The sequence below is a fragment of the Oncorhynchus gorbuscha genome, linkage group LG13 (genome assembly GCF_021184085.1).
Source record: "Oncorhynchus gorbuscha isolate QuinsamMale2020 ecotype Even-year linkage group LG13, OgorEven_v1.0, whole genome shotgun sequence".
Lineage (NCBI taxonomy): Eukaryota > Metazoa > Chordata > Actinopteri > Salmoniformes > Salmonidae > Oncorhynchus > Oncorhynchus gorbuscha.
Window position 1 is genome coordinate 9,187,576 of NC_060185.1, and position 26,551 is coordinate 9,214,126.

The 26,551-nt window shown below is 42.4% G+C and overlaps 1 protein-coding gene across 3 annotated transcripts in view; it reads left to right on the forward strand.

The window, feature by feature from the left end:
- Positions 1-26,551, forward strand: part of LOC123992488 (small G protein signaling modulator 2-like) — a 210,185-nt gene that overhangs the window by 31,080 nt on the left and 152,554 nt on the right. For all 3 annotated transcript variants that reach the window (XM_046293656.1, XM_046293657.1, XM_046293658.1), the window contains exon 2: positions 8,953-9,028. In XM_046293656.1, the coding sequence (XP_046149612.1) occupies positions 8,953-9,028 (76 nt within the window). The remainder of the gene's footprint in view (positions 1-8,952; positions 9,029-26,551) is intronic.

Genomic DNA, 26,551 nt, shown 5'->3' on the forward strand with positions numbered 1-26,551 from the left:
TATTAAACCTCCTCCATGTATCTCTCACTAGGTCAGGGTATTAAACCTCCTCCATGTATCTCTCACTAGGTCAGGGTATTAAACCTCCTCCAAGTATATCTCACTAGGTCAGGATATTAAACCTCCTCCATGTATCTCTCACTAGGTCAGGATATTAAACATCCTCCATGTATCTCTCACTAGGTCAGGGTATTAAACCTCCTCCATGTATCTCTCACTAGGTCAGGGTATTAAGCCTCCTCCATGTATCTCTCACTAGGTCAGGGTATTAAACCTCCTCCATGTATCTGTCACTAGGTCAGGGTATTAAACCTCCTCCATGTATATCTCACTAGGTCAGGGTATTTAAGCCTCCACATATCCACTAATTCCAATATATACATGACATTCATAAAGTGCCTGAGGGTGATAGTTTGTAGTGTGATTTCCTTTACGGTCCATAGAGGTATTTAAAACCATATTATAATCTCCCACCATAATAATAGTATTTCATTGCTTGTAGAGTTGATCAATTCTTATATATATTTTCAAAGAACCGTGGATCATCATTATTTGGACTGTATAGATTAATGAGCCAAATCTGTTCATAGTTCAATAACATATTTAAAATGATCCATCTACCTTGCATATCTGTTTGGATAGTTTGCACATTCGGATCAAAATGATTGTTAATCAATATCATCACCCCATTTGAGTTTCTTTGCACATAGGAGAAGTATTTTTCACCCCCCCCCTCCCCCAGTCCTTTTTCCACAAAACTTCATCTAAAATTGTTGACCGAGTTTCCTGTAAACAATAGATATTATATTCCTTCTCTTCTATTCAGGTAAATACTGATCGTCTTTTCTTACTATCTGCTAAGCCGTTACAATTATAATTGGCTATACTTATTTCACCACCTACCATAATGAGATACACGTTTCAGATCTATTTATCATAATATATGTTTGTTAAACTTATCCTTAAAAAGTGTCCATATAGCTGTACAGATTAAACCTCCAATTGTTCTCCGTTACCCACTAAAACCCTCCCCCCATCCCAAGTTGGTTTGTCGTCCCAGTGACCGGCAGACCATCCCTGCCCACCCGGAACCCAAGTCCCCCCCGGAGACCGGGACCCATCAATTGAAAAGAGCACACTATGCTACCTACAAGTCCCCCTGGAGACCGGGACCCATCAATTGAAAAGAGCACACTATGCTACCTACAAGTCCCCCTGGAGACCGGGACCCATCAATTGAAAAGAGCACACTACGCTACCTACAAGTCCCCCCCCCAATTGAAAAGAGCACACTATGCTACCTATAAGTCCCCCTGGAGACCGGGACCCATCAATTGAAAAGAGCACACTATGCTACCTACAAGTCCCCCTGGAGACCGGGACCCATCAATTGAAAAGAGCACACTATGCTACCTACAAGTCCCCCTGGAGACCGGGACCCATCAATTGAAAAGAGCACACTATGCTACCTACAAGTCCCCCTGGAGACCGGGACCCATCAATTGAAAAGAGCACACTATGCTACCTACAAGTCCCCCTGGAGACCGGGACCCATCAATTGAAAAGAGCACACTATGCTACCTACAAGTCCCCCTGGAGACCGGGACCCATCAATTGAAAAGAGCACACTATGCTACCTACAAGTCCCCCTGGAGACCGGGACCCATCAATTGAAAAGAGCACACTATGCTACCTACAGGACAGAAGCAGATCAACAGCCACATACATTTCCAACACCGTCACCTCTATTATACTTTATATATTTATTTAACAAACAAAAAATATATACAGAGCATTCGGAAATAATTTAGACCCTTTTGACTTTTTCCACATTTTGTTACGTTACAGTCTTAATCTAAAACGGATTCAATAAATGTCTTGTTTACATTGATCGTCCTCGAGATTTTTTTCTACAACTTGATTGGAATCCACCTGTGGTAAATTCAATTGATTGGTCATGATTTGGAAATTAACACACTTGTCTTTATAAAGGTCCTATGGTTGACAGTGCATGTCAGAGCTAAAACCAAGACATGAGGTCGAAGGAATTGTCTGTTGAGCTCCGAGACAGGATTGTGTCGAGGCACAGATCGATTTTTGACCTTTATAAGGTCTATGCCACATATTCGAGGTGATAAGGATTGGTTTGATTATAATGATGGATGATGACAATGGTAATGATGGTAATGACGATGATGATGGTAATGGAAATGACGACGGTAATGATGATGACGATGGTAAGGGTAATGGTGATGACGATGGTAATGTAAATGACGATGGTAAGGGTAATGGTGATGATGATGGTAATGGAAATGACGACATTAATGATGATGACGATGGTAAGGGTAATGGTGATGACGATAGTAATGGAAATGACAACAGTAATGATGATGACGATGGTAAGGGTAATGGTGATGACGATAGTAATGGAAATGACGACATTAATGATGATGACGATGGTAAGGGTAATGGTGATGACGATGGTAATGTAAATGATGATGGTAAGGGTAATGGTGATGATGGTAATGGAAATGACGACGATGGTAATAGTAATGACGATGGTAATGATGACGACGATGGTGATGATGGCGACGATGGTAACGACGATGGTAATGACGATGATGATGGTAATGATGTTGACGATGGTAATGACGATGATGATGGTAATGACGATGATGATGGTAATGATGATGACGATGGTAATGACGATGATGATGGTAATGACGATGACGATGGTAATGACGATGATGATGGTAATGATGATGACGATGGTAATAGAAATGACGATGGTAATGATGACGATGGTAATGATGATGGCGATGATGGTAATGACGATGATGATGGTAATGATGATGACGACGATGGTAATAGTAATAACGATGGTAATGACGATGATGATGGTAATGATGATGACGATGGTAATGGAAATGACGATGGTAATGATGACGACGATGACGATGGTAATGATGATGACGATGGTGATGATGGCGACGATGGTAATAGTAATGACGATGGTAATGACGATGATGATGGTAATGATGATGATGGTAATGATGGCGAAGATGGTAATAGTAATGACGATAATATAATAATAATAATATAATAATATAATATAATAATAATATATGCCATTTAGCAGACGCTTTTATCCAAAGCGACTTACAGTCATGTGTGCATACATTCTACGTATGGGTGGTCCCGGGGATCGAACCCACTACCCTGGCGTTACAAGCGCCATGCTCTACCAACTGAGCTACAGAAGGACAGTAATGACGATGATGATGGTAATGATAATGATGGTGGTAATGATGATGACGATGGTAATGGAAGTGACGATGGTAATGACGATGACGATGGTAATGATGATGACGATGGTAATGGAAATGACGACGGTAATGATGATGACGGTAATGATGATGACAATGGTAAGGGTAATGGTGATGACGATGGTAATGGAAATGACGACGGTAATGATGGTGACGATGGTAAGGGTAATGGTGATGGTAATGATGATGACGATGGTAATAGTAATGACGATGGTAATGACGATGATGATGGTAATCAAATCAAATCAAATCAAATTTATTTATATAGCCCTTCGTACATCAGCTGATATCTCAAAGTGCTGTACAGAAACCCAGCCTAAAACCCCAAACAGCAAACAATGCAGGTGTAAAAGCACGGTGGCTAGGAAAAACTCCCTAGAAGGCCAAAACCTAGGAAGAAACCTAGAGAGGAACCGGGCTATGTGGGGTGGCCAGTCCTCTTCTGGCTGTGCCGGGTAGAGATTATAACAGAACATGACCAAGATGTTCAAATGTTCATAAATGACCAGCATGGTCAAATAATAATAAGGCAGAACAGTTGAAACTGGAGCAGCAGCACAGTCAGGTGGACTGGGGACAGCAAGGAGCCATCATGTCAGGTAGTCCTGGGGCACGGTCCTAGGGCTCAGGTCCTCCGAGAGAGAGAAAGAAAGAGAGAATTAGAGAGAGCACATGTGGGGTGGCCAGTCCTCTTCTGGCTGTGCCGGGTGGAGATTATAACAGAACGTGGCCAAGATGTTCAAATGTTCATAAATGACCAGCATGGTTGAATAATAGTAAGGCAGAACAGTTGAAACTGGAGCAGGAGCATGGCCAGGTGGACTGGGGACAGCAAGGAGTCCTCATGTCAGGTAGTCCTGGGACATGGTCCTAGGGCCCAGGCCAGTTGAAACTGGAGCAGCAGCATGGCCAGGTGGACTGGGGACAGCAAGGAGTCATCATGTCAGGTATTCCTGGGGCATGGTCCTAGGGCTCAGGTCCTCCAAGAGAGAGAAAGAAAGAAAGAAGGAGAGAATTAGAGAACGCACAATTAGATTTACACAGGACACCGAATAGGACAGGAGAAGTACTCCAGATAAACAAACTGACCCTAGCCCCCCGACACATAAACTACTGCAGCATAAATACTGGAGGCTGAGACAGGAGGGGTCAGGAGACACTGTGGCCCCATCCGAGGACACCCCCGGACAGGGCCAAACAGGAAGGATATAACCCCACCCACTTTGCCAAAGCACAGCCCCCACACCACTAGAGGGAAATCTTCAACCACCAACTTACCATCCTGAGACAAGGCCGAGTATAGCCCACAAAGATCTCCGACACGGTACAACCCAAGGGGGGAAACCCAGACAGGCCGACCACAACAGTGAATCAACCCACCCAGGTGACGCACCGCCCCAGGGACGGCACGAGAGAGCCCCAGCAAGCCAGTGACTCAGCCCCCGTAACAGGGTTAGAGGCAGAGAATCCCAGTGGAAAAAGGGGAACCGGCCAGGCAGAGACAGCAAGGGCGGTTCGTTGCTCCAGAGCCTTTCCGTTCACCTTCCCACTCCTGGGCCAGACTACACTCAATCATATGACCCACTGAAGAGATGAGTCTTCAGTAAAGACTTAAAGGTTGAGACCGAGTTTGCGTCTCTGACATGGGTAGGCAGACCATTCCATAAAAATGGAGCTCTATAGGAGAAAGCCCTGCCTCCAGCTGTTTGCTTAGAAATTCTAGGGACAATTAGGAGGCCTGCGTCTTGTGACCGTAGCGTACGTGTAGGTATGTACGGCAGGACCAAATCAGAGAGGTAGGTAGGAGCAAGCCCATGTAATGCTTTGTAGGTTAGCAGTAAAACCTTGAAATCAGCCCTTGCTTTGACAGGAAGCCAGTGTAGAGAGGCTAGCACTGGAGTAATATGATCAATTTTTTGGTTCTAGTCAGGATTCTAGCAGCCGTATTTAGCACTAACTGAAGTTTATTTAGTGCTTTATCCGGGTAGCCGGAAAATAGAGCATTGCAGTAGTCTAACCTAGAAGTGACAAAAGCATGGATTAATTTTTCTGCATCATTTTTGGACAGAAAGTTTCTGATTTTTGCAATGTTACGTAGATGGAAAAAAGCTGTCCTCGAAATGGTCTTGATATGTTCTTCAAAAGAGAGATCAGGGTCCAGAGTAACGCCGAGGTCCTTCACAGTTTTATTTGAGACGACTGTACAACCATTAAGATTAATTGTCAGATTCAACAGAAGATCTCTTTGTTTCTTGGGACCTAGAACAAGCATCTCTGTTTTGTCCGAGTTTAATAGTAGAAAGTTTGCAGCCATCCACTTCCTTATGTCTGAAACACATGCTTCTAGCGAGGGCAATTTTGGTGCTTCACCATGTTTCATTGAAATGTACAGCTGTGTGTCATCCGCATAGCAGTGAAAGTTTACATTATGTTTTCGAATAACATCCCCAAGAGGTAAAATATATAGTGAAAACAATAGTGGTCCTAAAACAGAACCTTGAGGAACACCGAAATGTACAGTTGATTTGTCAGAGGACAAACCATTCACAGAGACAAACTGATATCTTTCCGACAGATAAGACCTAAACCAGGCCAGAACATGTCCGTGTAGACCAATTTGGGTTTCCAATCTCTCCAAAAGAATGTGGTGATCGATGGTATCAAAAGCAGCACTAAGGTCTAGGAGCACGAGGACAGATGCAGAGCCTCGGTCCGATGCCATCAAAATGTCATTTACCACCTTCACAAGTGCCGTCTCAGTGCTATGATGGGGTCTAAAACCAGACTGAAGCATTTCGTATACATTGTTTGTCTTCAGGAAGGCAGTGAGTTGCTGCGCAACAGCCTTCTCTAAAATCTTTGAGAGGAATGGAAGATTCGATATAGGCCGATAGAGAGAGGCTTTATTACTGCCACTTTTAGTGAGTTTGGTACACATCCAGTGGATAGAGAGCCGTTTATTATGTTCAACATAGGAGGGCCAAGCACAGGAAGCAGCTCTTTCAGTAGTTTAGTTGGAATAGGGTCCAGTATACAGCTTGAAGGTTTAGAGGCCATGATTATTTTCATCATTGTGTCAAGAGATATAGTACTAAAACACTTGAGCGTCTCTCTTGATCCTAGGTCCTGGCAGAGTTGTGCAGACTCAGGACAACTGAGGTTTGGAGGAATACGCAGGTTTAAAGAGGAGTCCGTAATTTGCTTTCTAATAATCATAATCTTTTCCTCAAAGAAGTTCATGAATTTATCACTGCTAAAGTGCAAGTCATCCTCTCTTGGGGAATGCTGCTTTTTAGTTAGCTTTGCCACAGTATCAAAAAGGAATTTCGGATTGTTCTTATTTTCCTCAATTAAGTTAGAAAAATAGGACGATCGAGCAGCAGTAAGGGCTCTTCGGTACTGCACGGTACCATCCTTCCAAGCTAGTCGGAAGACTTCCAGTTTGGTGTGGCGCCATTTCCGTTCCAATTTTCTGGAAGCTTGCTTCAGAGCTCGGGTATTTTCTGTGTACCAGGGAGCTAGTTTCTTATGAGACATTTTTTTAGTTTTTAGGGGTGCAACTGCATCTAGGGTATTGCGCAAGGTTAAATTGAGATCCTCAGTTAGGTGGTTAACGGATTTTTGTCCTCTGGCGTCCTTGGGTAGGCAGAGGGAGTCTGGAAGGGCATCAAGGAATCTTTGTGTTGTCTGTGAATTTATAGCACGACTTTTGATGTTCCTTGGTTGGGGTCTGAGCAGATTATTTGTTGCAATTGCAAACGTAATAAAATGGTGGTCTGATAGTCCAGGATTATGAGGAAAAACATTAAGATCCACAACATTTATACCATGGGACAAAACTAGGTCCAGCGTATGACTGTGAGAGTGAGTGGGTCCAGAGACATGTTGGACAAAACCCACTGAGTCGATGATGGCTCCAAAAGCCTTTTGGAGTGGGTCTGTGGACTTTTCCATGTGAATATTAAAGTCACCAAAGATTAGAATATTATCTGCAATGACTACAAGGTCTGATAGGAATTCAGGGAACTCAGTGAGAAACGCTGTATATGGCCCAGGAGGCCTGTAAACAGTAGCTATAAAAAGTGATTGAGTAGGCTGCATAGATTTCATGACTAGAAGCTCAAAAGACGAAAACGTCATTTTTTTTTGTTGTAAATTGAAATTTGCTATCGTAAATGTTAGCAACACCTCCGCCTTTGCGGGATGCACGGGGGATATGGTCACTAGTGTAGCCAGGAGGTGAGGCCTCATTTAACACAGTAAATTCATCAGGCTTAAGCCATGTTTCAGTCAGGCCAATCACATCAAGATTATGATCAGTGATTAGTTCATTGACTATAATTGCCTTTGAAGTAAGGGATCTAACATTAAGTAGCCCTATTTTGAGATGTGAGGTATCATGATCTCTTTCAGTAATGACAGGAATGGAGGTGGTCTTTATCCTAGTGAGATTGCTAAGGCGATCTAATGACGATGATGATGGTAATGGTGATGATCATGGCAATGATGACGACGATGGTAATAGTAATGACGATGGTAATGACGATGATGATGGTAATGACGATGACAATGGTAATGATGATGACGATGATAATGACGATGACGATGGTAATGATGACTACGATGGTGATGATGGCGACGATGGTAATGACGATGACGATGGTGATGACAATGACGGTGGTAATGATGATGACGATGGTAATGATGATGACGATGATAATGACGATGACGATGGTAATGATGATGACGATGATGATGGTAATGATGATGGCGATGGTAATAGAAATGACAATGGTAATGATGACGACGATGATGATGGTAATGATGACGATGATGATGATGGCGACGATGGTAATAGTAATGACGGTGGTAATGACGATGGTGATGGTAATGATGATGACGATGGTAATAGTAATGACGGTGGTAATGACGATGGTGATGGTAATGATGATGACGATGGTAATGGAAATGACGATGGTAATGATGATGACGATGGTGATGATGGCGACGATGGTAATAGTAATGACGATGGTAATGACGATGATGATGGTAATGATGATGATGGTAATGAGGGCGACGATGGTAATAGTAATGACGATAGTAATGACGATGATGATGGTAATGATGATGACGGTGGTAATGATGATGACGATGGTAATGGAAATGACGATGGTAATGACGATGACGATGGTAATGATGATGACGATGGTAATGATGATGACGACGATGGTAATAGTAATGACGATGGTAATGACGATGATTATGGTAATGATGATGACGATGGTAATGGAAATGACGATGGTAATGATGACGACAATGACGATGGTAATGATGATGACGATGGTAATGATTACGGCGATGACGATGGTAATGATGACAACGATGGTAATGACGATGATGATGGTAATGGTGATGACGGTAGTGATGATGACGACGATGGTAATGATGATGGTGGTAATGATGATGACGATGGTAATGGAAATGACGATGGTAATGATGACGATGGTAATGATGATGACGGTGGTAATGGTAATGACGATGGTAATGACGATGATGATTTTCGATGATGACGATGGTAATGATGCTAATCTCAATGACGATAATGATCCTGTGTCTCTCTGTACAGGTGAAACAGATCATGGAGGAGGCGGTGACTAAGAAGTTTGTCCACGAAGACAGCAGCCACATCATCGGCCTGTGCAGTAAGTACACACACACATACGCGCTCCCTCTCTGAGAGCTCCTCAGCTGATAATGTAGTGACTCTATTAGACGTCATCTGTGTCGCTGACTGTGCTGGCACAGCAACGGAAAGTTAATAACCACACTGGAGTCAATGGAAACTAATTTTAGAGGTTCCCTGGTTGCACAACATGTACTTTCTCCAAGAAAGACAGGTGTGTGTGTGTGTGTGTGTGTGTGTGTGTGTGTGTGTGTGTGTGTGTGTGTGTGTGTGTGTGTGTGTGTGTGTGTGTGTGTGTGTGTGTGTGTGTGTGTGTGTGTGTGTGTGTGTGTGTGTGTGTGTGTGTGGCCTCCGTAATGCAGTCAGTATCTTCTGGAAGGACTTGCAGTGGAGTGGAGTGGAGTGGAGGGGTTTACGTAGTTTCCGGACGGATGGCTGCGAGCCGGTGAGCTGGCGAGTTGGTGACTCACACCTTGAGGACCGAATTTGCTAACGCCACACCGGGGAGGGGGGGGCGGGGGGGTTAGCCGCTGCATATCTTCCCCTGTGTGTGTGTGTGTGTGTGTGTGTGTAGTGCAGTGTTATGTCCTCCCTTCAGGGCCAGGACAGAGCCGTAGAGTTTGACCAGGGCTCATACACACTATGTAGGGTGCTATTTTGAGAAGGAGGAAGATAGATATTCATGGGTCTGGGAAAATGACAACCAGGGAACAGTGCAGTCTGGTGATTGAACTATCAGGCTGTAATTATAGCCATTTAAAGGTGCAATCTGGAGTTGCTACATCCATTTTTGGACTTCTATATTAATGATATGTACATGTTGATTCTTGAAGAATATAACTTATAAATGCCTCATGGGCTTAGTTCAACTGTCACACTCCATCAGAACCCTTTTAATATAAGCTAGTTTTACTTCAATGTTTGTAAACAATGTGATTGTAAACAAACACTGTATGGTCTCCAAACATGGTTACAAATATAATTTGGATTAGGTTTAGGCGGGATTCAGATTGTCATACCTTCATACCGACCTTGTGCCATCTCGGGATGTTTGGTAGTACCGGCACTGAACACAAGGAGAGGTATTTTCAAAACCCACTGTGTCTCTGTAATCTGAAAGGTTAGCAATGCTAACAAGTATATGTAAAATCCCATAGAGAATGCTAGCTAAATACTAACGAGCGCATTGCAAACATTTTATACAGTTTCTGACGTAAACTATTTGCAGGACAGACGTACTAGCTAATAAAGTTATACAAGTAACTCAAAAATGCATCTCACAGTTTGCTGCACGCACATAACAAATATTAGACAGCAAGGCTCTTGATCCAGGAGGGGATTCTCTGCTGTTACCAAATGCTTGATTTTGCAAGAAGCTATCCAAGCCAGATAGCTAACTACTGTTAGTACAACTGCAGCGCATTTAGCACATTGTAGACCGTTAACTTAATAGTTATAAGATATCTAGCTGTCAAACATTTAGTTGTGAATTTAATACTGTAATTAGATCGTGCTGCTTAACAGTGACTCACAAGAAATGAAGAATGCAATATGCTTTATCTCCTATTTTACAAGTGGACTGCAGGTATTTACTTAAAAAGTAGCTAAAAAAAAAATATATATATATATATATACACATCAAAGAAAATAGTTGAAACAGTATTGACAGTATTGAAAAGCCATCCCGTGGCTATTTCCAAATATCCCATTATACGGTATACCGCCCAAGCCTAATTTTGATATCATGGATGGTCTGTCCTTGGGACCATCCACAGGGCCATGAATTTGAGAGTGGTTTAATTTCCCCCAGGCCGGCGAAGTGCGCGCTAACCAAGGTTGCCAGGCGCACGGTGTTTCCTCCGACACATTGGTGCGGCTGGCTTCCGAGTTGGATGTGCGCTGTGTTAAGAAGCAGTGCGGCTTGGTTGAGTTGTGTATCGGAGGACGCATGACTTTCAACCTTCGTCTCTCCCGAGCCCGTACGGGAGTTGTAGCGATGAGACAAGATAGTAGCTACTAAAACAATTGGACACCACGAAATTGGGGAGAAAAAGGGGTTAAAAAAATTAAAAATAAAAATAATTCCCCAGCCCTATCCCTCAGCTGTTTACCAAAACAGTGGCGGGGTGTCCGCTTTGCTATTGTTTGAACTGCAGATTGTCCCTTTTACAATAGAGACGGTTCAGTACAGATGATGCTGTCGTGGCAGCTGGAGCTAGTGAGGAGCGAGGACATCCTTTGTACATCGTTAATGTGATAAATACTATTCATTTGTCCGACAGCGCTTTTAAGATGATCTGTAGTCCACAGCAGCATGTGAATCATAGCTTCGTCTGTGTAGGAGCTGGCCAAATGGAGCCGTATTCCCTTAGGGATAGGGTGCAATTTGGGACACAACCTATGAGAGCTGGCCAAACACAGCCCTGTTCCTTACATGTCAAAAATAAAACATTTCTTACCAATATGTTATCAGTCCCTTCAAGTGCTCCCATGACTTATCTGAACATTCAACTTGGGGTTATTTACACATTTGTGTTATGTATAAGTTTGCCTCCTTTATCACATGTTATGTAGGCTACAGTCCTACGTTATGTTACGCTCCTATGTTCTCCGAAACCTCTTTAGAAAAGTTTCACTTTGCTATGTATAAGTTTGCGTTACGTAGCTAGAGACTGAGTTTATGGTGAAAGAAGGAGCCAGTTGTCCACATTTCCATCTAGTTAACAAGCTGTGGGCCGTTTGGAGGGTCAGCCAACGCAGGCGGGGGTGTCTTAGCTCCTAACTCCTAGCCTACGGACCAACGGATCGATGAGAAAATTACCATCCTCCTCCTGAATCACTTGGTTTCTGTCTAAAATGGCACCCTATTCCCTATTGTAGACTCTGGTCAAAAGTAGTGTACTATATAGGAGAACAGGGTGCATTTGGGACTTACCCTAGCATATTATATCAAAAGTGAGCTGCTTGGCCGCGGATGGTGTGGGGGCGAGGGGAGGAGACGAGGGGAAGTTGGGCTGCAATTATCATTTCAATATTTTACAGTGCCGGGAATATAAAATGGTAAATAATGGTCGGAAGTGCAAAGGGAATTTAAGGCTTTACTTTTTTAAATGTTGTTGTCTCATTTGAATGAGTAATGGCATAATTAGGTCAACCTCGTGGGATAGTGTACTGTGTGTGTGTGTGGTTAATATACACGGACTGTAACAAAACATTATGACATGAATCCATGTGAAAGATATGATCCCTTATCGATGTCACCTGTTAAATCCACTTCAATCAGTGGAGATGAAGGGGAGGAGACGAGTTAAAGAAGGATTTTTAAGCCTTGAGACAGTTGAGACATGTATTGTGTATTCAGTGCCATTCAGAGGGTGAATGGACAAGACAAAAGATTTAAGTGTCTTTGAACTGGATTTGGTAGTAGGTGCCAGGCGCACCAGTTTGTGTCAAGAACTGCAGCGCTGCTGGGCTTTTCACACTCAACTAGAGGTCGGCGGATTCTGATTTTTCAACGCCGATACCGATTATTGGAGGACCAAAAAAAGCCGATACCGATTAATGGAGGACCAAAAAACCTATACCGATTAATCAGAATTTGTTTTGTATTTATTTGTAATAGTGACAATTACAACAATACTGAATTAACTTATTTTAACTTAATATAATACATCAATAAAAATCAATTTAGCCTCAAATAAATAATGAAACATGTTCAATTTGGTTTAAATAATGCAAAAACAAAAGTGTTGGAGAAGAAAGTAAAAGTGCAATATGTGCCATGTAAGAAAGCTAACGTTTAAGTTCCTTGCTCAGAACATATGAAAGTTGGTGGTTCCTTTTAACATAAGACTTCAATATTCCCAGGTAAGAGGTTTTAGGTTGTAGTTAATATAGTATTTATAGGACTATTTCTCTCTATACCATTTGTATTTCATTAACCTTTGACTATAGGATATTCTTATAGGCACTTTAGTTTTGCCAGTGTAACAGTATAGCTTCTGTCCCTCTCCTCGCCCCTACCTGGGCTCGAACCAGGAACACATCGACAACAGCCACCCTCCAAGAAGCGTTACCCATCGCTCCACAAACGCCGCGGCCCTTGCAGAGCAAGGGGAACAACCACTCCAAGTCTCAGAGCGAGTGACATTTGAAACGCTATTAGCGCAACCCCGCTAACTAGCTAGCGATTTCACATCGGTTACACCAGCCTAATCTCTGGAGTTGATAGGCTTGAAGTCATAAACCACACAATGCTTGAAGCATTGCAAAGAGCTGCTGGCAAAATGCACAAAAGTGCTGTTTGAATGAATGCTTATTAGGCTGCCGGTGCCTACCAATGCTCAGTCAAACTGCTCTATCAAATCATAGACTTAATTATAACATAATAACACACAGAAATATGAGTCTTTGGTCATTAATATGGTCGAATCCGTAAACGATCATTTCGAAAACGAAACGTTTATTATTTCAGTGAAATACGGAATCGTTCTGTATTTTATCTAACGGGTGGCATCCCTAAGTTTAAATATTCCTGTTACATTGCATAACCTTCGATGTTATGTCATAATTACGAAAAATTCTGGCAAATTAGTTCGCAACGAGCCAGGCTGCCCAAACTGTTGCATATACCCTGACTCTGCGTGCAATGAACGCAAGAGAAGTGACACAATTTCACCTGGTTAATATAGCCTGCTAACCTGGATTTCTTTTAGCTAAATATGCACGTTTAAAAATATATACTTCTGTGTTTTGATTTTAAGAACGGCATTGATGTTTATGGTTTGGTACAGTCGTCCAACGATTGTGTCTTTTTTGCAAATGCGCTTTTGTTAAATCATCCCCCAGCATTGCATCGATTATATGCAACGCAGGACACGCTAGATAAACTAGTAATATCATCAACCATGTGCAGTTAACTAGTGATTATGATTGATTAATTGTTTTTTCTAAGATAAGTTTAATGCTAGCTAGCAACTTACCTTGGCTTCTTACTGCATTCGCGTAACAGGCAGGCTCCCCGTGGAGTGCAATGAGAGGCAGGTGGTTAGAGCGTTGGACTAGTTAGCTGTAAGGTTGCAAGATTGGATCCCCCGAGCTGACAAGGTGAAAGTCTGTCATTCTGCCCCTGAAGCAGTTAACCCACTGTCTGGTAGGCCGTCATTGTTAATAAGAATGTGTTAACTAACTTGCCTAGTTAAATAAAGGTGTAAACAAATATATATATATATATATTTTTAAAGTTACTTGAAATCAGCCCTAATTAATCGGTCATTCCGATTAATCGGTCGACCTCTAAACTCAACAGTTTCATGTCTGTATCAAGAATGGTCCACCACCCAAAGGACATTCAACCAACTTGACACACAACTGTGGGAAGCATTGAGTCAACATGGGCCAGCATCCCTGCGGAACTCTTTCGATACCTTGTAGAGTCAACATGGGCCAACATCCCTGTGGAACTCTTTCGATACCTTGTAGAGTCAACATGGGCCAGCATCCCTGCGGAACTCTTTCAACACCTTGTAGAGTCAACATGGGCCAGCATCCCTGTGGAACTCTTTCAACACCTTGTAGAGTCAACATGGGCCAGCATCCCTGTGGAACTCTTTCAACACCTTGTAGAGTCAACATGGGCCAGCATCCCTGTGGAACTCTTTCAACACCTTGTAGAGTCAACATGGGCCAGCATCCCTGCGGAACTCTTTCGATACCTTGTAGAGTCAACATGGGCCAGCATCCCTGCGGAACTCTTTCAACACCTTGTAGAGTCAACATGGGCCAGCATCCCTGCGGAACTCTTTCAACACCTTGTAGAGTCCACGCCCCGACAAATGGAGGCTGTTCTGAGGGCAAAAGGGGGTTTGCAACTCAATATTAGGAAGGTGTTCCTAATGTTTTGGACACTCAGTCTAGGTATGTGTATCACAGCAGTGGGCAGGGTTGGGTAGGTTCCTTTCTAAATGTGACCCGTTACAGTTACTAGTTACCTGTCCAAAATTATAATCAGTAACGTAACTTTTGGATTACCCCAAAGTCAGTAACGTAATCTGATTACATTCCGTTACGTTTAGATTACTTTCCCTTTCAGAGGCATTAGAAGAAGACAAAAATGTATGTTACCCCATTGAACGACAGCTATTGCAGGATAAATAACTGTAGAGAGAGAGGACTACCACACTCTCTTTTCTGCCTCCTTCTCTCCCACTCTCTTTCTCACGTCACAATTTTGTGACCAACCCGTGGTTTGTGACCAACCCGTGGTTTATGACCAACCCGTGGTTTATGACCAACCCGTGGTTTGTGACCAACCCGTGGTTTATGACCAACCCGTGGTTTGTGCCCAACCCGTGGTTTGTGACCAACCCGTGGTTTGTGCCCAACCCGTGGTTTGTGACCAACCCGTGGTTTGTGACCAACCCGTGGTTTGTGTCCAACCCGTGGTTTGTGACCAACCCGTGGTTTATGCCCAACCCGTGGTTTATGCCCAACCCGTGGTTTATACCCAACCCGTGGTTTATGACCAACCCGTGGTTTATGACCAACCCGTGGTTTATGCCCAACCCGTGGTTTATACCCAACCCGTGGTTTGTGACCAACCCGTGGTTTATGCCCAACCCGTGGTTTATGACCAACCCGTGGTTTATGCCCAACCCGTGGTTTGTGACCAACCCGTGGTTTGTGTCCAACCCGTGGTTTGTGACCAACCCGTGGGCTAGAAAATAAACGGTACTGCCCTTAAGGGTACTTTCTGTTATACAAACGTAAGTAAAAATACATAACATACACAAACGCCATCGTTACTCGTAAAGTACAAGGCTAGATATACGTCTACTAGATCTGTAAGTGTTCAGAAGTGGCACCTTCCAGGCTTTCCTCCCTTAACAGAACACCTGTATCTATTCTATTATGTTCTATTCTATTATGTTCTATTTCCTCCTGAACAGAACACCTGTATCTATTCTATTCTATTCTATTTCCTCCTGAACAGAACACCTGTATCTATTCTATTATGTTCTATTTCCTCCTGAACAGAACACCTGTATCTATTCTATTATGTTCTATTTCCTCCTGAACAGAACACCTGTATCTATTCTATTATGTTCTATTTCCTCCTGAACAGAACACCTGTATCTATTCTATTATGTTCTATTTCCTCCTGAACAGAACACCTGTATCTATTCTATTCTATTCTATTCTATTTCCTCCTGAACAGAACACCTGTATCTATTCTATTATGTTCTATTTCCTCCTGAACAGAACACCTGTATCTATTCTATTATGTTCTATTTCCTCCTGAACAGAACACCTGTATCTATTCTATTATGTTCTATTTCCTCCTGAACAGAACACCTGTATCTATTCTATTCTATTCTATTCTATTTCCTCCTGAACAGAACACCTGTATCTATTATATTATGTTCTATTTCCTCCTGAACAGAACACCTGTATCTATTCTATTATGTTATATTTCCTCCTGAACAGAACACCCATATCTATTATGTTCTATTTCCTCCTGAACAGAACACAAGTATCTATTCTATTATGTTCTATATCCTCCTGAACAGAACACCTGTATCTATTCTATTATGTTCTATTTCCTCCTGAACAGAACACCCATATCTATTCTATTCTAATTCCTCCTGAACAGAACACCTGTATATATTCTATTATGTTCTATTTACTCCTGAACAGAACACCTGTATCTATTCTATTATGTTATATTTCCTCCTGAACAGAACACCCATATCTATTCTATTCTATTTCCTCCTGAACAGAACACCTGTATCTATTCTATTATGTTATATTTCCTCCTGAACAGAACACCCATATCTATTATATTCTAATTCCTCCTGAACAGAGCACCTGTATCTATTATATTCTATTTCCACCTGAACAGAACACCTGTATTTATTATATTTCCACCTGAACAGAACACCTGTATTTATTATATTTCCACCTGAACAGAACACCTGTATTTATTATATTTCCACCTGAACAGAACACCTGTATTTATTATATTTCCACCTGAACAGAACACCTGTATTTATTATATTTCCACCTGAACAGAACACCTGTATTTATTATATTTCCACCTGAAAAGAACACCTGCATTTATTATATTTCCTCCTGAACAGAACACCTGCATATATTATATTATGTTATATTTTCCCCTGAACAGAATACCTGTATCTATTATATTCTGTTTCCTCCTGAACAGAACACCTGTATTTATTATATTCTGTTTCCTCCTGAACAGAACACCTGTATCTATTATAGTCTATTCTATTAAATTTCTTCCTGAACAGAACACCTGTATTTATTATAGTCTATTCTATTAAATTTCTTCCTGAACAGAACACCTGTATCTATTCTGTGTCTTCCTGAACAGAATACCTGTATTTAATATATTCTGTTCTAAATCCTCCTGAACAGAACACCTCTATCTATTATATTCTGCCTGCCTGCGTGTGTGTGTGCCTCCTTGTGTGTATGTGTGTCTGTTTGTATCAGATTGCCCTCAGTGAATGGAGATGAGGTGCAGCAGCTGCTGTGAACGATTCCAGTCTGACTGACAGACCCACACTAATTGTTGCACAACTTCTAAGGACTCTCTACAATGCCTCTGCATTAAAAAATAGTGCATTACATAACAAATAGGATGCCATTTTTGGGGTACGGATAACCAGAAAAGAGTCAATCCCATTGTGATACATGGAGGAAGTGGTTGTATTTTATTGTACGCTGTCATGACGTTACCCTCTTTGGGTACAGCAAGCCCATCCCCCTCTCCCTGCCTCCCCTTGCCTCCTTGGTCAGAGAGAGGTCGTAAATTCCTGAGAAGACCCTGCCTCATGGCCACACAGTATAAGAGAGAGTGGATTTTCATAGAGGGAACAAAGGAATTTCTTCCACCTTACAGAACTTGAGGTCCAAACAACATTTATGTTCCGGAGACGGTATAAAAGATCGGTGAAGAATCCAGCTACGAACTGGTCCGTTTGGTACAATTTTGTGAAACTCATGGGAGGCAATACGGCCACATTATCATAACGCTGTTTATATAATAGCCTCAGATATGAGGTTTACATCTAATTGTTGAATAAGATTAATGAGTGAGTATGATACTGTTTACACAATTTTATAATGTGATTTTGGACTGTTTAATGAAGGAAAATCCAATTCCCTTTTGAGTTTAACTAAATCAGAGGACCGTCCCTGAGCCCATTTCAGGTCGGGCATCCTGGGACAGCCCTTTTCTGCAATTCCGAATAAAACCCAACTTTGAGAAATTATCACCAGACCATGTTTTTCTCCATTAGGAGAGGACAAAGTGTCAGGATTTGGCCAGGGTTGTTCCGGTTTTTGGTCACTAGATGCCCCCATTGTGCCTTTTGACCTTTTGTTTTCCCTTGATCCCCATTATTATTTGCACCTGTGCCTCGTTTCCCCTGATTGTATTTAAACCCTTTGTTTTCCTCTGTTCTTTGCTCTGTGTTTGTATGTTAGCACCCAGCCCTAGTACTCTGAGAACTCTTGTTGATCCCGGTGGACTCTCTTGTGGAATTCTGTTTTTTGTTCTTGTTTGTTTGTTTTTTGAGTATCTTTTGAGGCTTTTTGTGCTTTACCTTCCACCTTGTGAGAGAAGGCTCTGTGTTTCTGCCAGGACCCGGTTACGAACACGGGTCTCCGGAGTGAGAAACAGTCACTTAACCAACTGAGCCACGAATAGTCGGCAGAACCCAGAAGATAAGACAGACACAGCAGTACTTGAGACGTTGTATTTAATGAAGTAAAAAGTGAAGTTCTTCAGGAAAACATGTAACTCCACAACCTCAAAAAGAATCCTACAAGAACAAAGGTAATCCTCCAAGACAAAAAAGGTAAATCCACAAAAAGCCTCAAAAATTCAAAAACAAACAAAAGAAAAACAGAATTCCAGTCCACCGGGATCAACAAGAGTTCTCAGAGTACTAGGGCTGGGTGCTAACATACAAACACAGAGCAAAGAACAGAGGAAAACAAAGGGTTTAAATACAATCAGGGGAAACGAGGCACAGGTGCAAATAATAATGGGGATCAAGGGAAAACAAAAGGTCAAAAGGCACAATGAGGGCATCTAGTGACCAAAAACCGGAAAACCCTGGCCAAATCCTGACACAAAGGTTGTAGACCATTGCTGAATCTTTTAACCATACCACGTGGTTAAACCCTTAGACTATCGATACCGACAGAATAAGAACAAGTCTTTGATATTAATTACTAGTCTGCAGCTAGGAATTCGGTATCATTGAACTCGAAGAACGACAACCACCGAAACATCCAATCTACAACAACATGAATGAATGTCACTCTGAACCAGCCACTATAACCACGACAGAGAGGGAGAGAGACGGACAATTCTACAAAAGAAGCAAACTTTTCACTAGCGATCAAGACGACACACTGGGCGTAAATATATTGATTGATTGCAATTGTTCCCGAATGAGTGAGCGTTCATGTGTAAAGGATTAGCATTTCAATTGTTATAATTATTAACTCTGTAGTGACTTCTCAGCTAACCCCCACTCTCCGTTTTGTCCACCAAGCCGCGATGCCGGTTTAGCCCACTAGGGAACATTCCCCTATCATTTCTTGTAACCATATCTACTGTTTGTTTATGCATTTCGGTGAATGACTTAATTAGTAATAAATAAATGATTTAAGACAATTGATGTATGGATGACTCATAGTGAAGACTGGGTTCGTGCAGATAACCAACCATTTACGATGTTTGGAATGAGACTAACGTGAGGTAAAGTAAATAATTCATTGATCAGAAGACTAATTGATCAGATAAAATATCTGAAAGGTTATATTAGGAAATTATAACCTTGTAATCTGAATATTTTCCTTGGTGCCCCGACTTCCTAGTTAATTACAGTTACATGATTAAGGAGTTTAATCGCGTAAATACTAATTACAGAGAATCTTTGATAAAACTAAGTCTTCAATTTAATGATAGTAAAGACACGACAACACATTTGGTGGATTAAATGCAAGATGGTACTGGAGGATAGTTGAATAAAATAGATTAGTCACAGTATTGAACAATGAGTGAAATGAATGGATGGCAAAAGACGAGCGGCTGTACTTACATTTACATTTACATTTACATTTAAGTCATTTAGCAGACGCTCTTATCCAGAGCGACTTACAAATTGGTGCATTCACCTTATGACATCCAGTGGAACAGTCACTTTATACAATAGTGCATCTAAATCTTAAAGGAGGGGGGAGAGGGAATACTTATCCTATCCTAGGTATTCCTTAAAGAGGTGGGGTTTCAGGTGTCTCCGGAAGGTGGTGATTGACTCCGCTGTCCTGGCGTCGTGAGGGAGTTTGTTCCACCATTGGGGGGCCAGAGCAGCGAACAGTTTTGACTGGGCTGAGCGGGAGCTGTACTTCCTCAGTGGTAGGGAGGCGAGCAGGCCAGAGGTGGATGAACGCAGTGCCCTTGTTTGGGTGTAGGGCCTGATCAGAGCCTGGAGGTACTGAGGTGCCGTTTCGACTCTGATAGTGCTGATGTCATTGATTGGGTAGTTGGTTATATAGTGATTAGATGTGTGTGTGTGTGTGTGTCATTCATTGTCTATGTTGGTTAAAGTTAAATAAAGGCCTTGAACCTTTTAAAATGGACAATTAGCTTGTTATTCCTGTTTCTCTTTGACAGCTCATGTGTTTCATGGACACAGGGTACAGACAGAGTTCAGTTACTTTAGCCATGTGTGTTTATGTGTCTGTTTGCTGGTGAATAGAACTAATTGAGAGTGACGAGTCATCGGAGACCATAGAGAAGCTTCAGCTATTCATATTTCACGCACTCTCTCTCTCTCACACACACACACACACACACACACACACACACACACACACACACACACACACACACACACACACACACACACACACACACACACACACACACACACACACACACACACACACACACACACACACACACACACACACAAACAAACAGGCTAATTGAGAATGATGCCAGCTGGAAGCCACTGGAGACCAGGGAGAAGCTTCAGGTATTCCACTGATTATAGATGGTCTCCATGACAACTCGGCTATCCTCCACACAGACATGTGCAGTCTGCACCCCGTGGAACAGAATAACATGCACACACACACAAATACATGCACACAAACAAATACATGCACACACACACACACTTATATAACGCAGCAGTCTCGTCTCTGTCGGTGGTCCTGGTTGAGTTTTATTCCAGAAGACGTGTTGTGGTGCCCTCTGGTCGGAGCTAACGCTAGCTACGTGTTGTGGTGCCCTCTGGTCGGAGCTAACGCTAGCTACGTGTTGTGGTGCCCTCTGGTCGGAGCTAACGCTAGCTACGTGTTGTGGTGCCCTCTGGTCGGAGCTAACGCTAGCTACGTGTTGTGGTGCCCTCTGGTCGGAGCTAACGCTAGCTACGTGTTGTGGTGCCCTTTGGTTGGAGCTAACGCTAGCTACGTGTTGTGGTGCCCTCTGGTCGGTGCTAATGCTAGCTACGTGTTGTGGTGCCCTCTGGTCGGAGCTAACGCTAGCTACGTGTTGTGGTGCCCTTTGGTTGGAGCTAACGCTAGCTACGTGTTGTGGTGCCCTCTGGTCGGTGCTAATGCTAGCTACGTGTTGTGGTGCCCTCTGGTCGGAGCTAACTGAGTTTTATTTCAGGAGACCTATTGTGGTGTCCTGGTCGGAGCTAACTGAGTTTTATTTCAGGAGATGTGTTGTGGTGTCCTGGCTAACTGAGTTTTATTTCAGGAGACCTGTTGTAGTGTCCTGGTCGAGGACTAACTGAGTTTTATTTCAGGAGATGTCTTGTAGTGTCCTGGTCGGGGGCTAACTGAGTTTTATTTCAGGAGACCTGTTGTGGTGTCCTGGTCGAGGGCTAACTGAGTTTTATTTCAGTAGATGTCTTGTAGTGTCCTGGCTAACTGAGTTTTATTTCAGGAGATGTCTTGTAGTGTCCTGGTCGAGGGCTAACTGAGTTTTATTTCAGGAGACGTGTTGTGGTGTCCTGGTCGGCGCTAACTGAGTTTTATTGCAGGAGACCTGTTGTGGTGTCCTGGTCGGAGCTAATGCTAGCTACGCGTTGTAGTGCCCTCTGGTCGGAGCTACCTGAGGTGGTGCCCTGGTCGGAGCTAATGCTTGCTACGCGTTGTAGTGCCATCTGGTCGGAGCTACGTGAGGTGGTGCCCTGGTCGGAGCTAACGCTAGCTACTGCTTCATTGATATTTGTGTGTTTGTGGAAGTAGGTTTTATGGTGTGTCTGTATTTATGTGTTGTCGTGCCTGCCATGCAATTTATTGTGTGTGTGTGTGTGTCTGTGAATGTGTGTTTGAGTGTGCATGCAGAGACAGCAGAGGATTCTCTGACAGAATGTTATACTCCACGCCCCTATAGCTAGCAGCGTGACACATCCTCTTAGTTCAAACATTACAAATACATCACTGATGTTGATGGAAGACCAATACCGTTAGCGTCAATGCTAGTTGACAGGTGGCAACCGCCATTGTGTCTGTAGCTCGGCAGGAGCCTCTTAGCTGTTAGCATAATTAGCTAACAGCTAAGACTAGCATTAGCGTCAGTGTTAGTCTAGACAGATTAGTAACACAGTGGTAGGCTGTTAGCATGATTAACTAACAGCTAAGACTAGCATTAGCGTCAGTGCTAGTCTAGACAGATTAGGAACCCAGTGGGAGGCTGTTAGCATAATTAGCTAACAGCTAAGACTAGCATTAGCGTCAGTGCTAGTCTAGACAGATTAGGAACCCAGTGGGAGGGTGTTAGCATGATTAGCCTCTGTGTACCATTTAGCTTCAACACCAGTTTAGATAGATAGGTACTCAGTGGCAGGTGACTGTTTACGGGGTCTTCCTGTGTACTTGGTGTGGCTGAAGAAACGGCATCCTGCACTCAATCCACAGCGATAGATATCAACCTAGAAAGTTGCTTAAACTTCAGCGCAAGTGAGCGTCAAAGGTAAGGAATTAAGGGTTAAAGTCAGGGGACAGGAAAATGTTACGGCATGTAGCTTATCATATGGGTGGTCCAAAGTCCCAGGGTTCGTCCCAAACGGTACCCTAAAACTTGTGCATTGGATGCAATGTGTGCGTGTCAGTGGTGTAGCTGAGACACTCGATGGTCTGTACACAAACACAAACATGCATCCCTCAATGGCATTACGTTATAGTAAATGGATGGTTTGTTTAACGTCATTATAGTTTTATAGCAGTGCTCATCACATCATTATAGTCAGAGCAGTGCTCATCACATCATTATAGTTTCAGAGCAGTGCTCATCACATCATTATAGTTTCATAGCAGTGCTCATCACATCATTATAGTCAGAGCAGTGCTCATCACATCATTATAGTCAGAGCAGTGCTCATCACGACATTATAGTCAGAGCAGTGCTCATCACATCATTATAGTTTTATAGCAGTGCTCATCACATCATTATAGTCTGAGAGCAGTGCTCATCACATCATTATAGTTTTATAGCAGTGCTCATCACATCATTATAGTTTTATAGCAGTGCTCATCACATCATTATAGTCTGAGAGCAGTGCTCATCACATCATTATAGTTTTATAGCAGTGCTCATCACGTCATTATAGTTTTATAGCAGTGCTCATCACATCATTATAGTTTTATAGCAGTGCTCATCACATCATTATAGTCTGAGAGCAGTGCTCATCACATCATTATAGTTTTATAGCAGTGCTCATCACGTCATTATAGTTTTATAGCAGTGCTCATCACATCATTATAGTTTTATAGCAGTGCTCATCACGTCATTATAGTTTTATAGCAGTGCTCATCACATCATTATAGTCTGAGAGCAGTGCTCATCACATCATTATAGTTTTATAGCAGTGCTCATCACATCATTATAGTCTGAGAGCAGTGCTCATCACATCATTATAGTTTTATAGCAGTGCTCATCACGTCATTATAGTTTTATAGCAGTGCTCATCACATCATTATAGTTTTATAGCAGTGCTCATCACATCATTATAGTCTGAGAGCAGTGCTCATCACATCATTATAGTTTTATAGCAGTGCTCATCACGTCATTATAGTCTGAGAGCAGTGCTCATCACATCATTATAGTTTTATAGCAGTGCTCATCACATCATTATAGTCTGAGAGCAGTGCTCATCACATCATTATAGTTTTATAGCAGTGCTCATCACGTCATTATAGTTTTAAAGCAGTGCTCATCACATCATTATAGTCTGAGAGCAGTGCTCATCACATCATTATAGTTTTATAGCAGTGCTCATCACGACACCCAGAGTTTGGGTTGATTAAGCAGTGGGGAGGCTGGTTCTCCGTTTGTTCATGTCTATGTGTATGTGTATGTGTGTGTGTGTGTCTGATTGTGTGGCTTGTTTGTGTGGGAGTGAGAGCGGTGGGAATCAGCGGTTGAAAGAAGGAGCGGAAGGGAGAGAGAAAGAGTGTGGGAGAGGGAGGGATTAATACAGGAAACCTGATGTTAAAGGAGGGATTATAACAGGAAACCTGATGTTAAAGGAGGGATTATAACAGGAAACCTGATGTTAAAGGAGGGATTATAACAGGAAACCTGATGTTAAAGGAGAGGAGGGATTATAACAGGAAACCTGATGTTAAAGGAGAGGAGGGATTAATACAGGAAACCTGATGTTAAAGGAGAGGAGGGATTATAACAGAAAACCTGATGTTAAAGGAGAGGAGGGATTATAACAGGAAACCTGATGTTAAAGGAGAGGAGGGATTATAACAGGAAACCTGATGTTAAAGGAGAGGAGGGATTATAACAGAAAACCTGATGTTAAAGGAGAGGAGGGATTATAACAGAAAACCTGATGTTAAAGGAGAGGAGGGATTATAACAGGAAACCTGATGTTGAAGGAGGGATTATAACAGGAAACCTGATGTTAAAGGAGGGATTAATACAGGAAACCTGATGTTAAAGGAGAGGAGGGATAAACTTGATGTTAAAGGAGAGGAGGGATTATAACAGGAAACCTGATATTAAAGGAGAGGAGGGATTATAACAGGAAACCTGATGTTAAAGGAGAGGAGGGATTATAACAGGAAACCTGATGTTAAAGGAGAGGAGGGATTATAACAGTAAACCTGATGTTAAAGGAGAGGAGGGATTATAACAGGAAACCTGATTTTAAAGGAGAGGAGGGATTATAACAGGAAACCTGATGTTAAAGGAGGGATTATAACAGAAAACCTGATGTTAAAGGAGAGGAGGGATTATAACAGGAAACCTGATGTTAAAGGAGAGGAGGGATTATAACAGGAAACCTGATGTTAAAGGAGAGGAGGGATTATAACAGGAAACCTGATGTTAAAGGAGAGGAGGGATTATAACAGTAAACCTGATGTTAAAGGAGAGGAGGGATTATAACAGGAAACCTGATTTTAAAGGAGAGGAGGGATTATAACAGGAAACCTGATGTTAAAGGAGGGATTATAACAGAAAACCTGATGTTAAAGGAGAGAAGGGATTATAACAGGAAACCTGATGTTAAAGGAGAGGAGGGATTATAACAGGAAACCTGATGTTAAAGGAGGGATTATAACAGAAAACCTGATGTTAAAGGAGTGGAGGGATTATAACAGGAAACCTGATGTTAAAGGAGAGGAGGGATTATAACAGGAAACCTGATGTTAAAGGAGAGGAGGGATTATAACAGGAAACCTGATGTTAAAGGAGGGATTATAACAGAAAACCTGATGTTAAAGGAGAGGAGGGATTATAACAGGAAACCTGATGTTAAAGGAGAGGAGGGATTATAACAGGAAACCTGATATTAAAGGAGAGGAGGGATTATAACAGGAAACCTGATGTTAAAGGAGAGGAGGGAGGGAAATAGGACCCCTAAAGGACCCTTCTCCCCAGCTCTGTCTTTATAAACCTCCTCCAGACTTCCAGGCCCCGGGCCCTACATTCCCCAGTTTCACCCAGGGAAGGTTCACTCTAGTCAGGCTGGAGTCAGGGCCAGGGAGTGAGATGCTGTGAATATTAATATAATAAATAATAATAATAATATATGCCATTTAGCAGACGCTTTTATCCAAAGCGACTTACAGTCACGCGTGCATACATTCTACGTATGGGTGGTCCCGGGGATCGAACCCACTACCCTGGCGTTACAAGCGCCATGCTCTACCAACTGAGCTATAGATTAATTCTCATTCTATTGGTGTGGAGATTCTGATAGCCAACACGTTTTGTTCGTGTGCTACCAGAGCTTCAACATGTCTTCAGAGACTGTTGTAGATCTGAGACAAAGCCCTACTCCGTGTTATACTGTGTCCATGTGGCTCTGCTGATTTTTGCATTGAACATTTCTGAAAACCAAACAAAGGAAAAAGGTGTTTTTCATTCACACAAAATGTGTTGCTTATCGTGCATCATTTAAATGGTACGAGAGAGAGGGAGGGAGGGAGGGAGGGAGGGAGGGAGAGAGAGAGAGAGAGAGAGAGAGAG